The sequence below is a fragment of the Oryza sativa genome, chromosome 7 (genome assembly GCF_034140825.1).
Source record: "Oryza sativa Japonica Group chromosome 7, ASM3414082v1".
Lineage (NCBI taxonomy): Eukaryota > Viridiplantae > Streptophyta > Magnoliopsida > Poales > Poaceae > Oryza > Oryza sativa.
The window spans coordinates 21,661,569-21,682,521 of record NC_089041.1 but is presented as its reverse complement, the minus strand read 5'-3'; the positions used below and the strand labels follow the sequence as shown (position 1 = coordinate 21,682,521).

Below are 20,953 nucleotides of genomic sequence, written 5' to 3'. Positions count from 1 at the left end.
AAGCCCTAAAATATGATTTTCCTGAAATCAATACCTAGAACAAATTGTTATATACAAATAGCCCAGAAGCAAATGCTCAAGGGTAACATAATATAATATGAATTTAAAAATTAAAAATAAATTGAATCTGCACATGGCAATAAAAGAGTACTCTCGCTAAAGCTGCCCTCAGCAATTAGAGTCTGGTACTCTTCCTAGCCCTAGCTATTTTTATGGAAAAATGGTTTTTCGGCAAAGGTAGCTTAAATCTTATAACAAACCAAGCTAAAGCTGACGAAATCCTAGCTCCTAGCCGTGAAGTTGGGAAACCAATTCCCGATTACACGACTTAGTTAATACGCATTCAGAATAGCGCAAATGGACAATAGGATTGACTTCAAGATAGGGCGATATAAGAAAATAGGATCAACGGACAAATATTGCATATACAAACACTTCCAGAGGTTGTCGGAGAATCCATCTCGTCGAAACATTGAAGCACCAAAATCTCCCTACCAGGCGTGCCACTGTCGACGTTTGAGGTGACGACTACGGTATTTGCATGGTATATATGGAGATCGTCGGTACCAGGGTATATGCGAAATTGAGGTAAAAGAGATGGAGACAAGGGTTTTTATACAGGTTCGGGCCCCTTATCTGACAGGTAATAGCCCTATTCTTGTTGGTCATAGCCGGTTGTCACACCCTAAAAATCCTAAATATATAAATTGTTGTTTAATTGGAATTATTAAAATTGATTTTAAAAGCCTAGAAGAGAAGATCTAATTTTTAATTAATAAATTCCAATATAAAATGGGGCTAGATAAAATTTCATTAAATACTTTGCTTAATTCTATAATTCCTAGATTTTTCTGGGATTTATTTGAGCTAAGGAAGTATTTTTAATAAATGAAATTGCATTTCATGAATAATTTAAATTGAAAAAGGATTTTAAAAGTCTCTTTTGGCTTTGGGCCGAAAGTCGGCCCAAAACCTTCTCTCTCTCTCGGCCCAGGTCGGCCCAAGCCGAGCGCCCGCCCGCGCGCGCGCGTTCCCGTCGCTGACAGGTGGGGCCCGCCTGTCGGGGTCGTCGTCTTCCTCGCGTCGGCCGCCGCCCGAACCTAGCCAAGCCGTGCCGCCGTCTCCTTCCAAATTCGGCCGCGTCTTTCCTTCTCCGGTGAAATCAATAGAGGGGAAATGATCTTCGGGATCTCCTCTACCTTTTCTCTTTTGGAATCGTCGGCTAATTTCGTTTGGAAATCCGTGGATTCGAGTTTGATTCGGATCGAACCCTTTCCTCCGAACCCTAATCTTTCCTTCTTGTCGCCGGTCGCCGTGGGCCTTCGCCGCCGCCTCCTTGCCCCTATAAAAGGATCCCCAAGCCCGCCGCTACCCGTCGCCACCCTCGCCTTCGTCTCTCGCCGTCGGAAGAGCCCTAGCGCCGTGTGACCTAGCGCCGCCGTCGTCGCCGCCGCTCCAGCCGTGCGCCGCCGTCGCTCCAGTCGTCGCCGTCACTCGGGAAGACCGCCATCGTGGTCGCCGTCGCGTCGCCGTCCTCGTCCGCCCCTTCGCCGTCGCTGTTGACCGCCGGAGCACCGCCGTCGTCGTCAAACCGAAGGACTCCGCCGCCTTTTCCTCGACGCCGCCGTCGTCCGTTCATCTTCCACCGCCGTTTTGGTCATCGGTGAGTTCGCCGCGTCGCGTTCTACGTGCTGGTGCCCTCCGTTCGCGTCCTCGCGCCGTCGTTCGCCGGCGAGCATGCGCGCCCGAGCCGCCGAGCCGCCGCCGGAGGTGACGTCACCGCTGACGTCATCGTGGCCGCCCGTCGTGATCCGGTCGTGGACCGCTTGATCTCGGCCGTTCGTTTTGGATAAGATCGATCTCGGCCGTTCGTTCCCGTGAACCGCCGCCGTGCGCCCGGTCCACCGCAAACCCTAGCCGTTGACGCAATAATTCCTTTTTCCTTTTCAAAAGTAATTCATTATGGCGTCATAATTCAATTAAAATCCATATAAGTGTTTTAATCCGATTTAATCTTTAAAAATTCATAACTAATTCATCTTAGCTCAGATTTAGTTGGTTCAAGTCTCTAAATTTTTCTAAAATTGAGATCTACATGTTAAAAATATCCACATGTACTGTTCATGCTTGTTTATGTGCTGTTTTGGTGATTTTGCTCTTTTCTGTTTAGATTCCGACGTTTCCGGAGAGTCCGTTTTCGCAGGAGAAGAATTTGAAGAGTTCCAAGGCCAGCAAGGCAAGTCACACAGATCCCAAACAACCCTTTGAGCATGTTGATCCCGTTTAAAGCTACTATTTCTATTCAACTATTGCATTTATTTTCGAATGTCATTGGATGGAATTAACCTATTGTTTGTTATAGCCCTTTTGTTCTTGATTACTTTATTCCTTGATACCTTGGGTTATTATAACTTGACTAGTTGGGCTATATATATATTGGTTCAGCTAGATATTAGATATGATTGCTTAGCCATGCTTAGAAACATTAGCACACTATTGGGATAACTTATGACTCACTATTATTTAATGATGGCTTAATGATAGTTCACGATGGTCAATCGTGATTAGGTTAATCAATTACTTGCCAACTAAAACTTGATAATGGTGGGTTGTGAGCACATGGTTTTGAGAGTCGTGCTCATGACAATTAAGGACCGGTTCACGAGTTTCGGTTGTGAAACATTAACCGTGCCAACCACAAGCCAGCGTGGGCAACGGCTTTACCTTTTGTATAGCATGGTTCATTGCAGAGCACCAGACTGAGAAGTGGCGGAGATAAGCCCACGGGGGTCGCTGGGGAGTCCATGCCTTGTTTATAAGGGGGTGATTATGATCCAGAAAAGGTGCCCTGTGGTGGATTGTGTTGTGCGAGGGGTATTGTCACAGCTCCTTTCCGAGGTACCGTGGTGGTATTGAGGCACATGGTGACATGTTGTGGGGCTGTGTCTTGTGGGTACAGTGGTACACCTCTAGCCAGAGTAAAACTATTCGAATAGCCGTGCCCGCGGTTATGGGCGGGTCTAACAATGTCTTTCGTGATTAGTCTCACACCTCTCATCATGATAAAAGATGCTATAACTGGTAATAATTTGTTTAGCTCCTGGTTTGGAATTGTATATTCCTGGTTTGGAGATAGATCTGTACAGCCGGGTATGGTTGTTCAGAATGGTTGGGCCTATACAACAGGGTATGTTGTATAGCGTTGGATTAATATTGTTTAATTATTACTTAACTGTTTTATTAAATTCTGAAATGTTTATTAAATGCTGTTTATGCAAATGAAACCCTACTATGCCATCCTTTGTTATCCTGTGCACTTGCATATTTGCTGCGTGGCTTGCTGAGTATGTCATATACTCACCTTGCAATCATTCATCAGAGGAAGAGTTCTACAGTGACGCTGATGGTGTGGAGGATTAGGTGTAGCCCTGGTCAAGCTGCCTGTGGAGTGGAGCCGTCTGCGCCGTTTATCTTATTTTTCCGCTGCTTAGATCTTTATTGATTGAGAGGAACTATCTACCTCTGTAATGACATTTTATTCGCCTATTAATTAGAGTAATAATTGTACTCTATTATCAATTTGTTATTGTGTGCCTCGGCTGACTCCTGGACGAGGGTTCACACACATGTAAGCGTTTGGAATTTTGGATAGAAATTCCGGGCGTGACACCGGTGTTACTGTGGACCCCCGTTTTTATAACAGGAATCAATCGTGTAAATAGTACCATTTCCCTGGATCAAGTAGTCTGGTACACACGAGTTCATAGCTGAAATACCAAGTGCACATACACGAGGGTCTAGTGCGCATTATTACATCATAGGCTTGCAGGCATAGTCTTAGAACATAGGACCGAATGGTCCGGAATACATTCCAAAAGCAGAAGTAGATAAGGCAGCGGAGTTAAGGCAGCGGCACGCCGTTGCCATAGGCAACGACCATAACTAAGACCTACTGAGCGCCATCGTCTTCATCACCCTCTTGGTAGTAAGCGTAGGGATCCTCCGAAGCTTCATCTTCGACCTCTGATTAAGTTTGTATATTGCAAGGGTGAGTACCAACCGTACTCAGCAAGCCACCACAGCAACAATGCACATGATAGGGGGTATTCAAGGGATGGCTATGGTTCTTTTGCGCAAAGTAAGTTTTGTAATTCTTTTCACAAGCCTAAGACCTAGCATGACTGATCAAATTTTTAGTACCAGTGTTCATATCAAAGAACGACGGTTCTGTCCACCATCCATTGTGATCCCAAGGATAGCTTCCCGCCATTGAGTCGTCATGGTTTTCTGAGGACGACCACCTTCCCTCCTCTCAGGAAGTGGCTCCATCAGCATAAAAATCATCATGCAATATTCCATCCCACACAAATTAAGAATTTAGAGTCTAGCCAAGTGTAATACATGTCTCGGTGCTCAATAACCGCGAGCACGGCTATTCGAATAGATTTGGTTTACTCACACTGCAGTGGATGTACACTTTATCCGCACTCCGCGACTGCCCAACACATGAGCCTCGTCCCAACACATGAGACGCGTCACGGCAAAGCTTTTTGATAACCTCGCATTGGCAGTACCCACTCCATAAACTTTACATCCTCATGCACTCTAGGCGGAATACGATTTCTAGCAGTGAGAGGAGTTCTGGCGCACCCGGGAAAGGAAGACTCACACATGCATTAAGGTATAATTATGTTTAGATTCTCACATGGCAGTCCTACCGATGGCGACACCACTGTAGGCACCCGCCTCGCGGTCCTACCAAAGGCTGCCCCACCGTAGAGCCCCTGCCTCACATATCAAGAAACCACTATGCATGGATACTGCCTCCGCTCATCTATCTACTCCGCTAGGTCTATACCCATACGAGAAGTGTGGTTGTACGGGGGTCGTTTCATGCTTAACCTCATGGCTCGGTCCTTAACTGACCAGGGACGGCACTAGCCTTTTCCAGACACCACCCAAATCCTACATCCGCCCCAGTTGAAAATAGTTGTTTCATTTTATTTTCCTTTCACCAAATCATGTCATCACTATCATGGCAATGTGGCGCTCATGTCTCCATATGCCGCATCTCAATTACCTTCCCAAAGGTAATTGCCCAGGCATATAGCATTTGATAAATATGAGTATGCATGATTCTAGAATAGCATTTCTAAGCAATTGTCATAATTGACTAGGGACTCATACATAAACATGGTTACAAATATTTAAGGGTAAACAATAATCAAGGCATGGCATAATCACAAGTGGGATGTTCATCATTGCATGCAATTTTATTTGTAAACAAAATAATTTCGCAATTGGGATCAACATGTTCAAAGAATAGTGATGACTTGCCTTGCTCGTAGTCTTGCGGGTCTTGATCCTTGCTCGGATCCACAACTCCCTCGGGCTCTAAAATTACGTACGAAGAAATGATTTGAATTCAATTAGAATTCAAATAAAATCCAAATAAACTCAAATAAAAGTCGAACGCGAATCGATTACTCCTAAGAATCTCCAAAATAATCTACGATTATATAAAACTTTGCAATTCTACGGCTAACAATAATCTACAATTAAATTCTAATTATTTTAAATTTTCTAAACCTCCTTAATCTCTCTCTAATTTTTTATTTATTTTTCCTTTTCTTTTTCTCTCTTCTTTTCTTTATTTTTTTCTCTCTTTTTCCCTCTTCTTCTTTCTTTCTTTTTCTCTCCCTCCCGGCTTCTCCCTTCCCTCTCGGTTCTCTGCCTACCCGAGCGGCAACAGCGACCAAACAGGGGGGGGAGCGGCGGCTTACTGACGACGGCGGCGGCAACGGCGACGCAAGGCGGGGCGACGCATGGCGCGGCGCGGCGGCACCGAGGGCGGCGGCGCAGTGGAGAGGAAGAGAGGAGAAAAGAGGGGAATGGGGTGGGGGTATTTATAGGGGAGAGGGGGAAGAAGGAGAGGGGGTGGCCGGCTTAATGGCGACACGATGGCGGTGCACGGGGCTCGGGGTGACGGCGACGCGCGGCGATGCGACGGCGCGGGGCTCGGGGCGGCGACGCGATGGGCGGGCGGCAGCAACGATGCGACGCGCGCGGTGGCACGGGGCTCGGCGCGACGGGACGTGTGGCCCGGCAGCGGCGCGAGTGCGACGGCGACGAGACGGCCGCGCGGCGGCGCGTAGGCGCGAGGGCGAAGGGCGGCGATGCGACGGCGAGCGGTGCGCGGGGCGCGAGGGCGACGGGCATGCGGCAGGGGCGCGGGGCGCGAGGCGGCAGGCGCGCGACGGGACGGCGGCGCGGCGCGGCAGCGGCGATGGCGACGGCGCGCGGCGGCTCGGGGCGCGAGGCGCGCGCGGCAGAGGAGGGGGCATGGCTAGGAAACCTCGTCGAGCACCTACTGCGCAATGAACAGTGCTAGCTCCTATTTAACCCTAATTTAGCCTATTCCCTATATAAATTTTATTCTATAAATCCTAATTTTTGCACAAATTAAGTTTACTCAATATTTGTGTTATTTCAACCAATGGATTCACCCTGGATTAATATTACCCATATTTTATTTTTATATAATTTATTTGAATTTTAATTAGGGCTAATTCTTATTCCATCGCACTTAAATTTAATTATTACCAATATGGTCGCGGTAATATTCTATTTATTTCTATCTCGCCTAATCTTTATTTTAAATTATATTTCAATTATTTATTTTGCCAATTTATTTTTAGGGTTTATTCCTAATTGATTATTCTTTACTCACGATCAATGAACTCCGAAATCAAATCCAAATAAAATAGGCGAATAAAACCGGCATGATGCAATTTATTTAAAAAGTTTTTAAAGATCCGTATTTTTAGGGTTTCGATTTTGTCGGTCGAATTTTCAGGGTGTTACAGTTACTCTATATTTATCAGAATCACACAAGTACAATATTTGGGATTGTCTATCTAGCCGTCGTCGATATGGTGGCACGAACACCAACACGTAGTCGACGACGGGGTAGTCTTCCTCCTTGAATATAAACTCGTCACGATGAGAGATTGCACTAGATCCCTCTTGTTGGTCTTCACAGGCACCAGATTGGATCTGTCTAGGCTAATCTCTGATGTCGATATCTGGCTTTGTCTTGGCTTGTGTTGGTCTCCTCCCCCTTCTTTAGGGGGTCTTGTATTTATACCCATAGATGTCCCATTGTCCAAACATAACTACAAATACCAATATGGATACAATTTGAGTAGTCCATATAGTTTTCATATAGAACTCTACTTGTCCTTACTTATCTGGAACTCCTTCTATATACGAGTAATAATTCCATATAAGACTGTATATAATGGGCCCCGCCGAGTTTAGTCGATTACTATTGGGTATGTGGTATCCATAACCATGATATATACACTGTTTAACAAAATGAATAGACCACTAAAAAAGTTATAGAAGTAATTTGCGAGGACTGTAAATAAAATAAAAAAATTTGCTCCATGACACTTTGAGGCATTTGCTCTATAAAACCTACTTTTTACAGCTTTACCCTAAGATACTCTGGTTATACGGTTATCTGTCAAAAGACACTCCGATAATTAATTTATATAGAGAGATAAAATCTTTTAAAAAAGGTTTTACCTTTGGACAACTTGCAAGCTTTAAATTTCAAAATTTTGGCTGACTTTAAACATTTTATGCAAATTAAAAATTTTCCCAAATACCGGAAATAAAAAACAGTTATTTAAATCCAGAAAATATTGGTATAAATTTTATTTTATCTTTTTTTTTTTGCAATTGTCATTTAGACAATTTGGGACAACTTTTGAATTTGCAAAAAAATTTAAATATTAGCTATTATTTGTTTGAATTCAATTCATACGAATAGTCAATCTTTTTTTCAAAGTTATATATGTCTCTATTGGAAGATGGTATTGGAATAGGGTCTCTTTTTTTTTAAACAATAGCGTGCTTGACAATACACCACAACCGAATAATGTTATAGCAAATACCATGAATCTAGAGTATCCTGAAGTCAAGAGACCTCAATCGTGGTTCCTCTCGTGCGTAAACTCTGCTAATCCCATAGGATCAATAGCCTTGATAAGGACAGATTGAGCATATATAAGGCTATGTTTAGCTCTTAGGGTTGGGCATTAATCCCTTGTACATGTAAAATAAAGCGACTTGAACAACTTTTTTATAGAAAAAAAATTGTAAAATACACACCGTTTAACAGTTTATAAAACGTGCTTGCGGGAGAGTGGAGGTTACGAAAAATAAGAAACACACACAGCCTAATACATCATTTAATAATAGGCAACAACTAGGAGCTACAAATATCATGCTCCCTTCAGCTTTTAATATTTGACGTAGTTGACTTTTGAATGTACCTTTAACTATTCATGTAATCGTGTTATTTAATAATTTTGTGCAAATATGTAAAAATACGAGTCATACTTAAAAGTACATTTAGTGAAAAAACAAATCACAACGAAAATAATATTACACATATATTTTAAAATTTAATGACGTTAAATATTAAACATAAGAGGGAGTACTATATACTCCCTCCTTATTTCTTATTTTAATGTATGACGACGTTGACTTTTTAACCAACGTTTAACCATTCGTCTTATTCAATTTTTTTTGTGCAAATATAAAAATACTTATGTCATACTTAAAAAATATTTGATGATAAATGAAGTCACAATAAAATAAATGATAATTACATAAATTTTTTGAATAAGACGAAAGGTCAAACGTTTATCAAAAAGTCAACAGCGTCATACATTAAAATACGGACGGAGTATTATGTAGTGTGTGCAAGGCACATTTCTTTACGTAGAAACAAATCTTGTTTTTCTTATTTCACTCATCATCAATGTCAGGCAAAATTCACCCCCATTATTTACCTTTGTACATGGCCTAATACGATTGTTTTGAATCGAAAGAGGTTCAAATAATTACACTTGACTAAATGCTAGTAGTAGCTATCATGTTGATCCAGGGATCGTGGCTTGGGGTGGTTTCCATGAGAATACTCTCGACCAACTTGCATTATTCCTCCTTTTTCCTCTTTCAGACGATTCAGACAATGAAACGGACGCTACCTACGGGCTATGGCAGCATTGCATGCATGTTGCCAACTTGCCAAGGAGGCTTGTACTACTTCCGCAGTATCTTATCCTAAAATGAGTTACTTTTTTACCTACCATATTTTCTCAACTAATCATTAATATTCTTCAATTAATTTATTCAACAATTTTTTTCTCAATCAACCATAATCTTTCCTTCAATTATTTATACCTATTTCCTTAAAATTTATGTTCATATTAAAAATACTTACAATTTTGAAGGAGGAAGCATCCTTTTTTAGCCCGATTCCCGAAGCTAGCTACCGTGTTAATTCGAGCTACTCCACTATTTAGAGCAGGCACAATAATAGACTATAAATCAGTTATAAACATATTTTAAAGAGATAAAAAAAAGAGAAAAGAGCAGCAGACTATAGATATGTAACCAGCTGCAGCACGGATTCCAAGACGTAATGTGTATATGCCAGTTGGGATTATGTATTAATAGTGTAGTAAACAATTATTATATGAATTGGCTATTATATTGGCTATAGATGATTTAGAGCTAGTAGTTAGCTATACTATTAAACTTATACTATTAAACTTGCTCTTAGCTTCATTCCATCCCACTGCCCCCAAACTGCTGCATCTACGGCAAAAAATGCTGCGACGCTCTTTGGTCGCCCATGCCGTTCTCCTCTTCGCGGCGGTCGCGCTCCCGCTCGCCGCCGCCCAGCCATGGCCTGTCTGCGGCACCAGCGGCGGCAACTACACGGCGGGGAGCACCTACGAGTCCAACCTCCTGCGCCTCGCGAGCACCCTCCGCGCGAACGCCTCCGCCTCCCCCACCCTCTTCGCCTCCGGCGTCCGCGGCGTCGGCCCGGACGCCGTCTACGGCCTCCTGCTCTGCCGCGGCGACATGAACCCCTCCGACTGCTTCGACTGCGGCACCAACGTCTGGAGGGACGCGGGGCCAACCTGCAACCGCACCAAGGACGCCATCCTCGTCTACAACCAATGCTACGCCCAGTTCTCCGACAGGGGCGACTTCCTCGCCGCCACCAACAACTCCGGCGAGGTGAGCCTCCTCATAAGCGGCACCAACATCACCAGCACCGACGTCGCCGGCTACGACCGCGCGGTCACCGAGCTCCTCAACGCCACCGTGCGGTACGCGGTGGAGAACTCCACGAAGCTGTTCGCCACGGGCCAGCGGGTGGGGAACGACACGGGGTTCAGCAACATCTACTCCATGGCGCAGTGCTCGCCGGACCTGTCGCCGGCGCAGTGCCGGAGCTGCCTCGACGGCCTCGTGGGCCAGTGGTGGAAGACGTTCCCGCTCAACGGGAAGGGGGCGAGGGTCGCCGGCCCGCGCTGCTACCTGAGGTCCGAGCTGGGCCCCTTCTACACCGGTAATCCGATGGTGCGGTTGCCGGTCAAGGCCGACGAGCTCACGCAGGTAAGAATAATTCAGGAAGCAAAATTCTAGTAATTATCTTGCCGATAGTGTCAGTTGCAATCATCATAGCTGTAATTTCCCTCTGTATCTGGAATGCACGTAAGAAGAGAAGATTGGCAAAAGCAGAGCGTCACCCCGGAAGTGAGTCCTCTGCACACAATTAGGCATAAATTCTTGTTAAACATTCTTATACCACGAGCATCCATTAACAGTTTAGTCAAAATTATGCAAACTTGCCAGCTGATACAAATGAGGACTTTGAAAGTGTCAAGTCAACCCTGTTATCTCTGGCATCACTGCAAGTGGCAACGGATAACTTCCACGAAAGCAATAAGATTGGTGAGGGGGGATTCGGTGCCGTTTATAAGGTATGGCATGAGTACTCTTAACTTTTTAACTTTTGTATCATTGTTGATTTCTTTGAGAAAAAGTTGTGTGATTTGATGGTGTGAACCCAGAATATGGTCAAAAATATAAATTCTAGATGGCTAGAAGTACGATTGCACTACTGCTCAATTGTTAATTAATCACAAATTGTGGTGTACTTCTCTTCTTGAAGTATATCGCAGAGGTTTGGTGCACTACTGCTCCAGCCCTTGGTTTTAGATAAAAAAAAAATGTGACGTCCCAGAATAATTAGAGGAAATAATAATAAAGCAGGACGAGACCTTAGTCCTTGGGCCTCCAGCAGTAGTAGAGCAATTGGCCCGGTTGACCTTGGGCCTTCTTGACCCCCAGGACGAGCAGCGGCAGTTGGGCTAGGCAAGCTAGCTAGCTAGCTGGCAGATCACACGCAGCAGCAAGCCAGCAACAGCACATCAGAAATGTTCCATATGCTGCCAAATAGGATTAAATGATCAGCCACCCTAAATCTAAATCAAAAGACAACATCCACGCAAACTCCAAGTAAAACGTGAGAGTATTATAGATATTACTATTTGAACATTATATGTGATATAGTGGATATGTTGCCAATAAAAGACATAAATAAAATTAGAAGTAGTAGTCACATCTATTATAACACTTGCTCTTAGTTTCAACTTAGGAGTTTAAGCTGATCCATGACTATAATATTGGTTTAAACTTATTGCGTGAAGCGAGAACGTAAAACATGATAGTGTTACAGTGTAGGGTGTATTCCATTTAGATGAGTCGGGTCTAAAATCGTTTTTATCTAGTCGGGCCTAGAATTATTTTGGGCTATAAGCGTTATATAGTAAAATATATGCATGTGTGTAGTCTAACTAAATAAGTTGAGCCTAGCTATAACCTTTTTTTTTTCATAATGGACGTTACAAAAAGCAAGAAAATATGAATGTCTGGTTGTTAAACTTATTAAAAAGTCATCTGAGTCCATAAAATTACAAAATACACATCTCTATCCATAACTCTTGGTTTAACGTATCACATGGGTTCCAAAGCGCACCTATAAATATTTAAGACCAAATTTGGTCAAAATTTCAAATTTTGTATCATCAATAATTCCTTAAATGATTAATTAGTTTAAAGGATTGGTATATATTGATTTGCCTTAAAATTACTACTCTCGTGATATTATAAATTTACTAGTACTAATATAAAATAAATGGTCCAAAATACAAAAGTTGATCGAAACTTATCCTAAATATCAAATATTTATATCCAGGAGGAGTAAGATACTAAGCCAAGTAGTTAAATTATTCAGGGAATTCTTCATGGACAAGAAGTGGCTGTGAAGAGGATGGCCAAGGGCTCCAACCAGGGGCTGGAAGAGCTGAAAAACGAGCTAGTTCTTGTCGCCAAACTTCATCACAGAAATCTTGTTCGTCTTGTTGGTTTTTGCCTTGACGAGGGGGAGAGATTACTCATCTATGAGTACATGTCCAATAAAAGCCTAGACACCTTTCTTTTTGGTACTATTAGCATTACCCTTTTTAACCTACATATTTTGTCTTTTCACTCCATCAATAACAATTTTTTTCTTTTGGTAATTAGATGCAGAGCAAAAGAGAAAACTAGACTGGGCGGTAAGATTTAAGATAATAGAAGGCATTGCCCGGGGGCTACAATATCTTCATCAGGACTCCCAAAAGAAGATCGTCCACCGTGATATGAAGGCGAGCAACATTTTACTAGACGCAGACATGAACCCCAAGATTGGGGACTTTGGCCTTGCTAGGCTCTTTGGGCAGGATCAGACTCGAGAAGTCACAAGCCGTATCGCCGGGACATTGTAATTAAGTCGAAGGAACACTCATTATTTTTCGCTCATATATAGATAACAAACTAAAATGCAATTCTTCTTTGATGCAGCGGTTACATGCCTCCTGAGTACGTGCTGCGCGGACAGTACTCTACGAAATCAGACGTGTTCAGCTTTGGCATTCTTGTCATAGAGATCGTGACAGGCCGGAGAAGGAATAGCGGGCCATATTTGTCTGAGCAGAACGATGAAGATATATTGAGCATAGTGAGCATCCCTACTAATTCATTGAGGAATACATGCCTATTGTAATTACTGCTGACTAAACACATATGTGTGACTAATGTTGCTAGGTACGGAGGCACTGGGAAGAGGGAGCAATTGCAGAGATGATTGATCATTCCTTAGGAAGAAACTACAGTGAGACCGAGGTGCTGAAATGTGTCAATATTGGACTCTTGTGCGTCCAGCAAAACCCTGTAGATCGACCTACAATGGCGGATGTCATGATTTTACTCAATAGTGACACTACTTGCACTATGCCAGCTCTTGCACCTAGGCCAGCATATTTGATCGATGGGACCTCTGGTTACTCCCAGACCGTAACACAATGGTCCGGCAGGTAGCAGGGGGCCGAAGCAGATCTAGCACCGTTGTTGGCTTGTTGCTGCTTGCTTTGTTTTATATTGTAAGTGTATCAGTTCTCAATTTGTATTCCATGATAACCAAGTTCAACTAATAAAGAGTAAATATATACCATTGACCAGTTTGTCTCGCTCAATGTTTATCATCGAGTTTGTGTCCATCCATGACATATTCCAATTACATGCTACTAGTTATTACTCCCTCCATTCCTAAATGTTTGACGCCGTTGACTTTTTTAAACATATTTGACCGTTCGTCTTATTTAAAAAAATTAAGTAATTATTAATTCTTTTTATATCATTTGATTCATTGTTAAATATATTTTTATGTATACATATAGTTTTACATATTTCACAAAAGTTTTTAAATAAGACGAATGGTCAAACATGTTTAAAAAAGTCAACGGTGTCAAACATTTAGGGAAGTAGGGAGTACAATATAATTACGTTATACTCCTTATAAAATATAGTAGTGGTGGTGATGATTTTGTCACCACCTACTTTTGCGGGAAGAAAAAAAAAAGTGGAGCTAAGAGCATCACTAATAGAATGTGTAAATTCAATCTTCAAAATTCTGAATTTGGGAATCCTAAATGAAATTTGATAAGTTACAGAAGTGATCCTTCCAATAGATTGTGTAAAATTGACTCTCTAAAATAGAAAAGTGGACCGCATAGTAAACTATCAACTAAAAAAAATCAGTTATATATTCCTCCTCCTTCCGCGACGGCGAAGGCACCATCACATCGATTGTTGTTTACAAATACACGAGTAATCCAGGTCGAGCATGTTTAACTCAAAAGAATCAGTTAATTACGCACATCAATTTACGGAGAGATGGGCATGATCATCAGATCATGGAGGAAGAAAGAAGTCTAGACTCTACGACGCAACGACGTGTTCGTCGAGGCCCCCGATCTGTTTCTCTCATACACGATCGGGTGCTACTTCGGCGCCTCGATCACCTTGATTAATTGTGCGCTAGCTGCCGCTTCGCGTCCTCTGCTTCTTGATACACTTCGCGGAGCTTGCGCTTTGCAGCGATCATGGCCTTCTCGTCGGTACTGCACGACGACGTGGCACTCTCGCGGCGGCTCATGTTGGCCGTCCTCTTGGGCGGCGATGGCTGCAGGATTTTGGCGTGATGGTCGTCGGTCTCATCGGGTTCCAGCACCTGAGAGAGCTTCTCCATGACGGCTGCAGACTTGAGGAGCTCGTCCTTCACGGATGCCCTCCACCCACGGACAAAAACATTTCGCCCCTCGCCCGGGAACGGGAGGAGAGAGGCGGGAGCGTGAGATTGGGAGTGGTAGAGGCGAGATCGTGCGCCCTCATATCAACCGAGCTAGGATTTGGGAGATGGAACTCCAGAACTGGATTTTTCACCTTTTAGTTCTTTTGAAAAAAAACTTATTCTACAAATAAATCCTTAAAATAACTTATTTTAGAAATGGTGCTTTTCGCGGCGCCAATGTAGTTGGTGCCGTGGTCCAACATGACAGCACCAAGGACGTTGGCGCCGTCCTCTCCACCCTCGGGTGAAAGCTAAGTCACTAATGTGAAGGAGAACGGCACCACCAACATTGGTGTCGAGGAAATTTGCAAAAAAGAAAAGAAAAGAAAAAGGACCTAGTTGTAATAAAAAGTGACTCATTTGTAAATAAAAAGAACTCGGAAACTTCGGCAGGAGAGTAGCGGATCCGTTGGAGCTGTGTTTTGGACTAAAATCTCTCAAATTCAATTTTCGAAATGAAATACTCTCTCCGTCCCATAATATAAGGGATTTTGACTTTTTGCTTGCATTGTTTAACCATTCGTCTTATTCAAAAAATTTTAGAATTATTATTTATTTTATTTGTGATTTACTTTATTATCCAAAGTACTTTAAGCATAACTTTTTGTTTTTTATATTTACACAAATTTTTTGAATAAGACGAGTGGTCAAACAGTACAAGCAGAAAGTCAAAATCCTTTATTATATAGGATAATAAGACGGAGGGAGTAGGTGGATAGTTGGTGATGCTCTAACAAGATTCACATATAAGTAACAAATACGTACAACAATTAAGAGATAATAATAACATATTAATAAAAATTTTCTTTAATTGGAAACCCGTTGCCATGCACAGGCAATATGCTAGTATACTAGAGTAATATTTGAAAGATTTTAACAAAAACTGTCGGAATGTTATATAGTTTCTCCCTTCCACAGGCACCATGCAGGCAGGCCGGCGGTTGGTGATCATATACTCATATCATGTCATGTCCTTTTGCTCCTCACCGTGCTCGTACGTACGTGCTGCCCGACGCTGATCACACCGGCCGAGCCGAACGTGCTGGGATGCGCGCGCGGAGGACACCGGCACATACGTGCCATCGCCTCACCGCGCGCTCATGTAGGAGTTATATGTTGGGTGCCGGCCGGCCCGCATCGACGAGAGAGGCGGCCATGCATGCGTGCGTGCGCGCGCGTGTGCCGCGCGCGACCCGCGACCTTGCTGCCTCTCTCCAGTCCAAATATAGTCCAGTGACTGATTCGTCGCGCTGCGCGTGCTCTCCTGACTGAAAATAGGCGTATATTGGCAAATCCTACCCTTTATTAGCCGAAAACCTGGCACGGGGTCATAGTTGAATCACGACGTACAGCGCGCGTGGTTACACGCCTCCAAGTTTGAACGTATACGTACGGTAAAAAGTGGAACGGTTTACACATAGCCATGCACCGATTTTTCTCGATATCATTCCATACGCGACCGCAACAGTCATTTTGAGTTAGAAATGGGTCAAGTTTCATTTGACTAATTAAGCGATATATAGCATGCGTGTTCCTTTTTTAAGGCAGGGTGCAAACAGCTGCTACAGAGAGGTTTCCGTGATGTCGACGAATATATAATTAGTCCCTGTCCCACGTGCCATTTGACATCCACCAGACGGGTTCACTGAATTCAGTCTGACCTGTCGGCCTCGGCCAATCGGCCATCGCATGGCAATTGCCAAGTTGACAACTTGTCAAGAGCCATCACTTCCAAAAGTATAGGTAGTACTGTACTAAAAGCTTGTAAAAAAGAGAAAAAAAACAAGAAGATATGATACGGAGATGGATTCTAATAGCTCGAGTGGACGTCCACCCGTTTATTGCATGTCAATTAGATGGTTACGAAAAATTTTCAAAAAAACTAACAAGACAGATCAATATATAATATATTACTCCAACGAACATGCAAATTCAAATTCAACTTCTACAAGTTGTAACAAAAATAACAAATTTAATTGTAAACATACCTATAATAATTTGAGTTTTTTTTGTTATTTTTATTACAATTTGTAAAAGTTAAATTTTAATTTGCATGTTTGTGGATTGATATATTACATATTGATCTATCTTATTCATATTTTTTTAATTTTTTTATATTCATCTAGATAACATGCAATAAATGGGTGGACGTCCACTGGCTATTAAAACAGTTTACCGATATGATACTGCAGTAGTGGAGTAGGTACCATTAGCAGAGGATTGCAAATTTGCAATTGCAATGCAAAGCCCGACGATCGAACAAGCTTGCTCTGACGGCGCCATGCGGCGGCGCTCCTCTGTCCTCCATGCCGTTCTCCTCCTCCTCCTCGTCGCGGCGGTCGCGCTCCCGCTCGCCGCCGCCCAGCCATGGCCTGTCTGCGGCACCAGCGGCGGCAACTACACGGCGGGGAGCACCTACGAGTCCAACCTCCTGCGCCTCGCGAGCACCCTCCGCGCGAACGCCTCCGCCTCCCCCACCCTCTTCGCCTCCGGCGTCCGCGGCGCCGGCCCGGACGCCGTCTACGGCCTCCTGCTCTGCCGCGGCGACATGAACCCCTCCGACTGCTTCGACTGCGGCACCAGGGTCGGCGACGACGTCGCCCAGGCCTGCAACCGCACCAAGGACGCCATCCTCGTCTACAACCAGTGCTACGCCCAGTTCTCGGACACCGGCGACTTCCTCGCCGCCACCAACAACTCCGGCGCGTACAGCCTCCTCATAAGCGGCACCAACATCAGCAGCGCCGACGTCGCCGGCTACGACCGCGCGGTCACCGAGCTCCTCAACGCCACCGTGCGGTACGCGGTGGAGAACTCCACGAGGCTGTTCGCCACGGGCCAGCGGGTGGGCGCCGACCCGGGGTTCCGTAACATCTACTCCATGGCGCAGTGCTCGCCGGACCTGTCGCCGGCGCAGTGCCGGAGCTGCCTCGACGGCCTCGTGGGCCAGTGGTGGACGGGGTTCTTGTTCCCGCGGAACGGCGAGGGCGCGAGGGTCGCCGGCCCCCGGTGCTACCTGAGGTCCGAGCTCGGCTCCGGGTTCTACACCGGAGCTCCGATGGTTCTGCTGCGAGCCGACGGGCTCTCACCGGCGTCGGCGCCGGCGCCGGATGTTGTTCCGGCCACTACGTTAGGTGAGCAGCATACCAATTACTCTACCCATCAAAGTGATCACGTCACGTCTCTTCAGTCTTCACGTCATCTGCACCTAATGTTTACTCATCTCCGATGCTTGAACTGATTATTTTTCACTGAAATATGCAGTTAAGAAGAATTCAGCAAGCAAAATTCTGCTAATTGTCTTGCCGATAGTAGCAGTTGCAATCGTAGCTGCAATTTCTGTCTGCATGTGGACTGTTCGGAAGAAGAGCAGAGCGACAAAAGCAGAGCATTTGTCCGAACGTGAGTCCTCTGCACAAATACAATATGGCATCGGATTGTTTACAAACCCCACTTAAAATTCTTAATCATCAGTATGAATTGATTGTTCTATCGAATCCATGCAAATTTTTGCAGTTGATGCATCTGAGGACCTTGAAAGTGTCAAGTCAACCTTGCTAACTCTGGGATCACTGCAAGTAGCAACGGATAACTTCGACGAAAGCAAGAAACTCGGCGAAGGAGGATTTGGTGCAGTGTATAAGGTATGCCAGTAGTCTTTATGTGTAACTTTTGAGTCATTGCTGACTTCTTTTTCAAAAATAATTGTTGATTTGATGGTGCGAGTCAAGCATGGTCAAAAGCTCAAAATATGAATATCTAAAAGTTTTTCTCCATTGATGATGATGATGATTTTTATTTTCTACAAAAGATCTTTCGATCTTTCTTTATTAGAAACACCAATAATTGTAAACTATTTTACAGCACTCAGGTTTTTAAACCATTACAAAATACAGTATATCAATGAAAAGTAAAAAATATGCAGGGGCATCTTTTTGGACAAGAAGTAGCAGTGAAAAGGATGGCAAAAGGTTCAAATCAGGGGCTAGAAGAGCTGAAAAATGAGCTAGTTCTTGTCACCAAACTTCATCACAAAAATCTTGTTCGTCTTGTGGGTTTTTGCCTGGAAGATGGAGAGAGGTTGCTTGTCTATGAGTATATGCCCAATAAAAGTCTCGACACATTTCTTTTCGGTAATATTAACACCTCCTTTCAGTATATATGGTCATGCACTTCTTTCTCATGTGATGGTGTGCAACAATTACAATGATGTCTTCATTTGGGGCTAATTAGACGTGGAGCAACGAAGACAACTAGATTGGGCAACACGATTTAGGATCATAGAAGGCGTCGCTCGTGGATTGCAGTATCTTCATCAAGACTCCCAGAAGAAGATTGTTCACCGCGACATGAAGGCAAGCAACGTCTTGCTAGATGCAGACTTGAACCCCAAGATTGGGGACTTTGGCCTTGCTAGGCTCTTCGGGCAAGACCAAACTCGGGACGTCACGAACCGTATCGTTGGGACATTGTAATTAAGCAGAACACTTGAAGCTTATGTGCCAATATTTCACTTAAAAACTACGTACTAACATGCAATTTCATTCTTACTGCATGCAGTGGATACATGGCTCCTGAGTATGTGATTCGCGGGCAATACTCTACGAAATCAGACGTGTTTAGTTTTGGCATTCTCATCTTAGAGATTGTGACAGGGCAAAGAAACAGTGGGCCCTATTTTGCAGAGCAAAACGAAGATTTAGTAAGCCTAGTGAGTATCCCTTCTAATTCCTACAAATCAATACACTAATATTGCTTATGTTTCCAGAAAACCACTCATATGTACCATCTATATTACTGATAACTGGAGATCTATATATAACTAATGCTAGGTATGGAGGCACTGGACAGAGGGAAATATTGTAGAGATGGTAGACTATTCCTTGGACAGAAACTACCCTGAAGCCGAGGTGCTGAAATGTGTCAACATCGGCCTCCTGTGTGTCCAGCAGAACCCAGTAGATCGACCTACAATGGCGGATGTCATGATTTTGCTGTTAATTTATAGTCATGATTAGTTATAAACAAGGTGACACCAATGAGGTAAATCAAGAAACTGTTGCCAAATTTCACCGTTAACAGAAACTCATGAGGTCAAACCCGTCTATTCAAAAGCTATTATTAGGCCTTGTTAAATGGGCTTCAATCCAGCTCACCAACATTTGTAGGCCGGTAATTTGAACTAAAGTTCAATGCATGCACCAGAATCTGTCAAGATTATGACCCATCCAATAGAGGTTTAACATGATGGATTGAGAAATTATCCTCTGAAACAAGACCATCAATGGGAACACAAAATGGGCTTATGGCGTTGTATGACACATTTTCACGCAGCTGCGCAAGGCATGAGTCTATAGTGTGACTTAACGAGAACGAAAAACCTATCGAGCGATCGATCGCGAGGGGCGATCGGTTCCCCTCCCCCCCACGCAGTTTCCATTTTTGGCACCGCTTTACTTTCCTCTTTTAGTAAGTTTATACACCTAAAGTTTACACATCTAAAATTTATCCACCTAAAGTTTGTAGAGCGAATATTTATGCGTCAAAAGTTTATATACCCGATTCAAATTTAAATTCGGATTCAAATATTTTATATATAGAATATTTCTATACGTAAAGTTTATGTGTGCATTATTTTTCTCTTTTAGTAAGTTTATACACCTAAAGTTTACACATCTAAAATTTATCCATCTAAAGTTTGTAGAGCGAATGTTTATAAGTTAAAAGTTTATATACCCAATCCAAATTCAAATTCGGATTCAAATATTTTATATATAGAATATTTCTATATATAAAATTTATGCGTGCAAAGTTTACGGTATAAAGTCTATGCACATGAATGAGAGTATTAATTTTTTTTCTATTTTTTTTACTAACTTTGTTTTTTTAAAAAAATATATGATGAAAAGAGAGAAGGGAGAGGAGTATAGGGGAGGGGCGGGTCCCATTAGGGGCGCCCGAGAAGGAAGACCAGACAAGCAATTATATTGTTAAACAGTAACCTCGAGATTAGGGTAGGTACCAGTCTTCCAAGCTAACATATTGTTTTTCTTTGTAAATACTTGTTTAGCTTAAAAAAGTGCATGCACGCCTATTACAACCTGCTAATCATTAATTGCGAATTTCAAACTTAAGTTAGTGAAGTAGTTAAGTGAAGATTTGCATATGTTACATATTTATATTTGGATTCGTAGTACTAGGCATGTATATTTTGAGATGGGTGGAGTAATTTATAATTTAATTATTATTAAATTAGGGATTTGCTACCCATCTACCTGCTATTGTTTTTGGTTTTGTAAGCCGAATTTGTGGCCGCTAGATCACTCCAAGATTTGTGTTGATTTGGCT

At 43.2% G+C, this 20,953-nt stretch overlaps 2 protein-coding genes across 4 annotated transcripts; both read left to right on the top strand.

The window, feature by feature from the left end:
• The first annotated feature begins 9,630 nt into the window (after positions 1–9,630).
• On the top strand, positions 9,631–13,448 carry LOC4343507 (cysteine-rich receptor-like protein kinase 10). Of its 3 annotated transcripts, none has more exons than XM_015789369.3 (7): positions 9,633–10,485; positions 10,593–10,626; positions 10,726–10,853; positions 12,170–12,377; positions 12,460–12,697; positions 12,778–12,934; positions 13,021–13,448. In XM_015789369.3, exons 1-7 carry the CDS (start codon positions 9,688–9,690, stop codon positions 13,291–13,293), a joined length of 1,836 nt encoding a protein of 611 aa, XP_015644855.1. In that variant the 5' UTR covers positions 9,633–9,687; the 3' UTR covers positions 13,294–13,448. The 3 variants fall into 3 exon arrangements, 2 of the variants coding, with proteins under 2 accessions (XP_015644855.1, XP_015644854.1); XM_015789368.3 differs by having other exon boundaries at positions 10,590–10,626; XR_010742537.1 differs by lacking the exon at positions 12,170–12,377 and having other exon boundaries at positions 9,631–10,485; positions 10,590–10,626.
• A 3,350-nt stretch (positions 13,449–16,798) lies between these two features.
• On the top strand, positions 16,799–19,868 carry LOC4343506 (cysteine-rich receptor-like protein kinase 6). Its single transcript, XM_015789354.3, has 7 exons — positions 16,799–17,739; positions 17,870–18,007; positions 18,122–18,249; positions 18,531–18,738; positions 18,839–19,076; positions 19,166–19,316; positions 19,438–19,868. The coding sequence occupies exons 1-7, from the start codon at positions 16,845–16,847 to the stop codon at positions 19,621–19,623; spliced, it is 1,944 nt and encodes a 647-aa protein (XP_015644840.1). The 5' UTR covers positions 16,799–16,844; the 3' UTR covers positions 19,624–19,868.
• Positions 19,869–20,953: the final 1,085 nt, after the last annotated feature.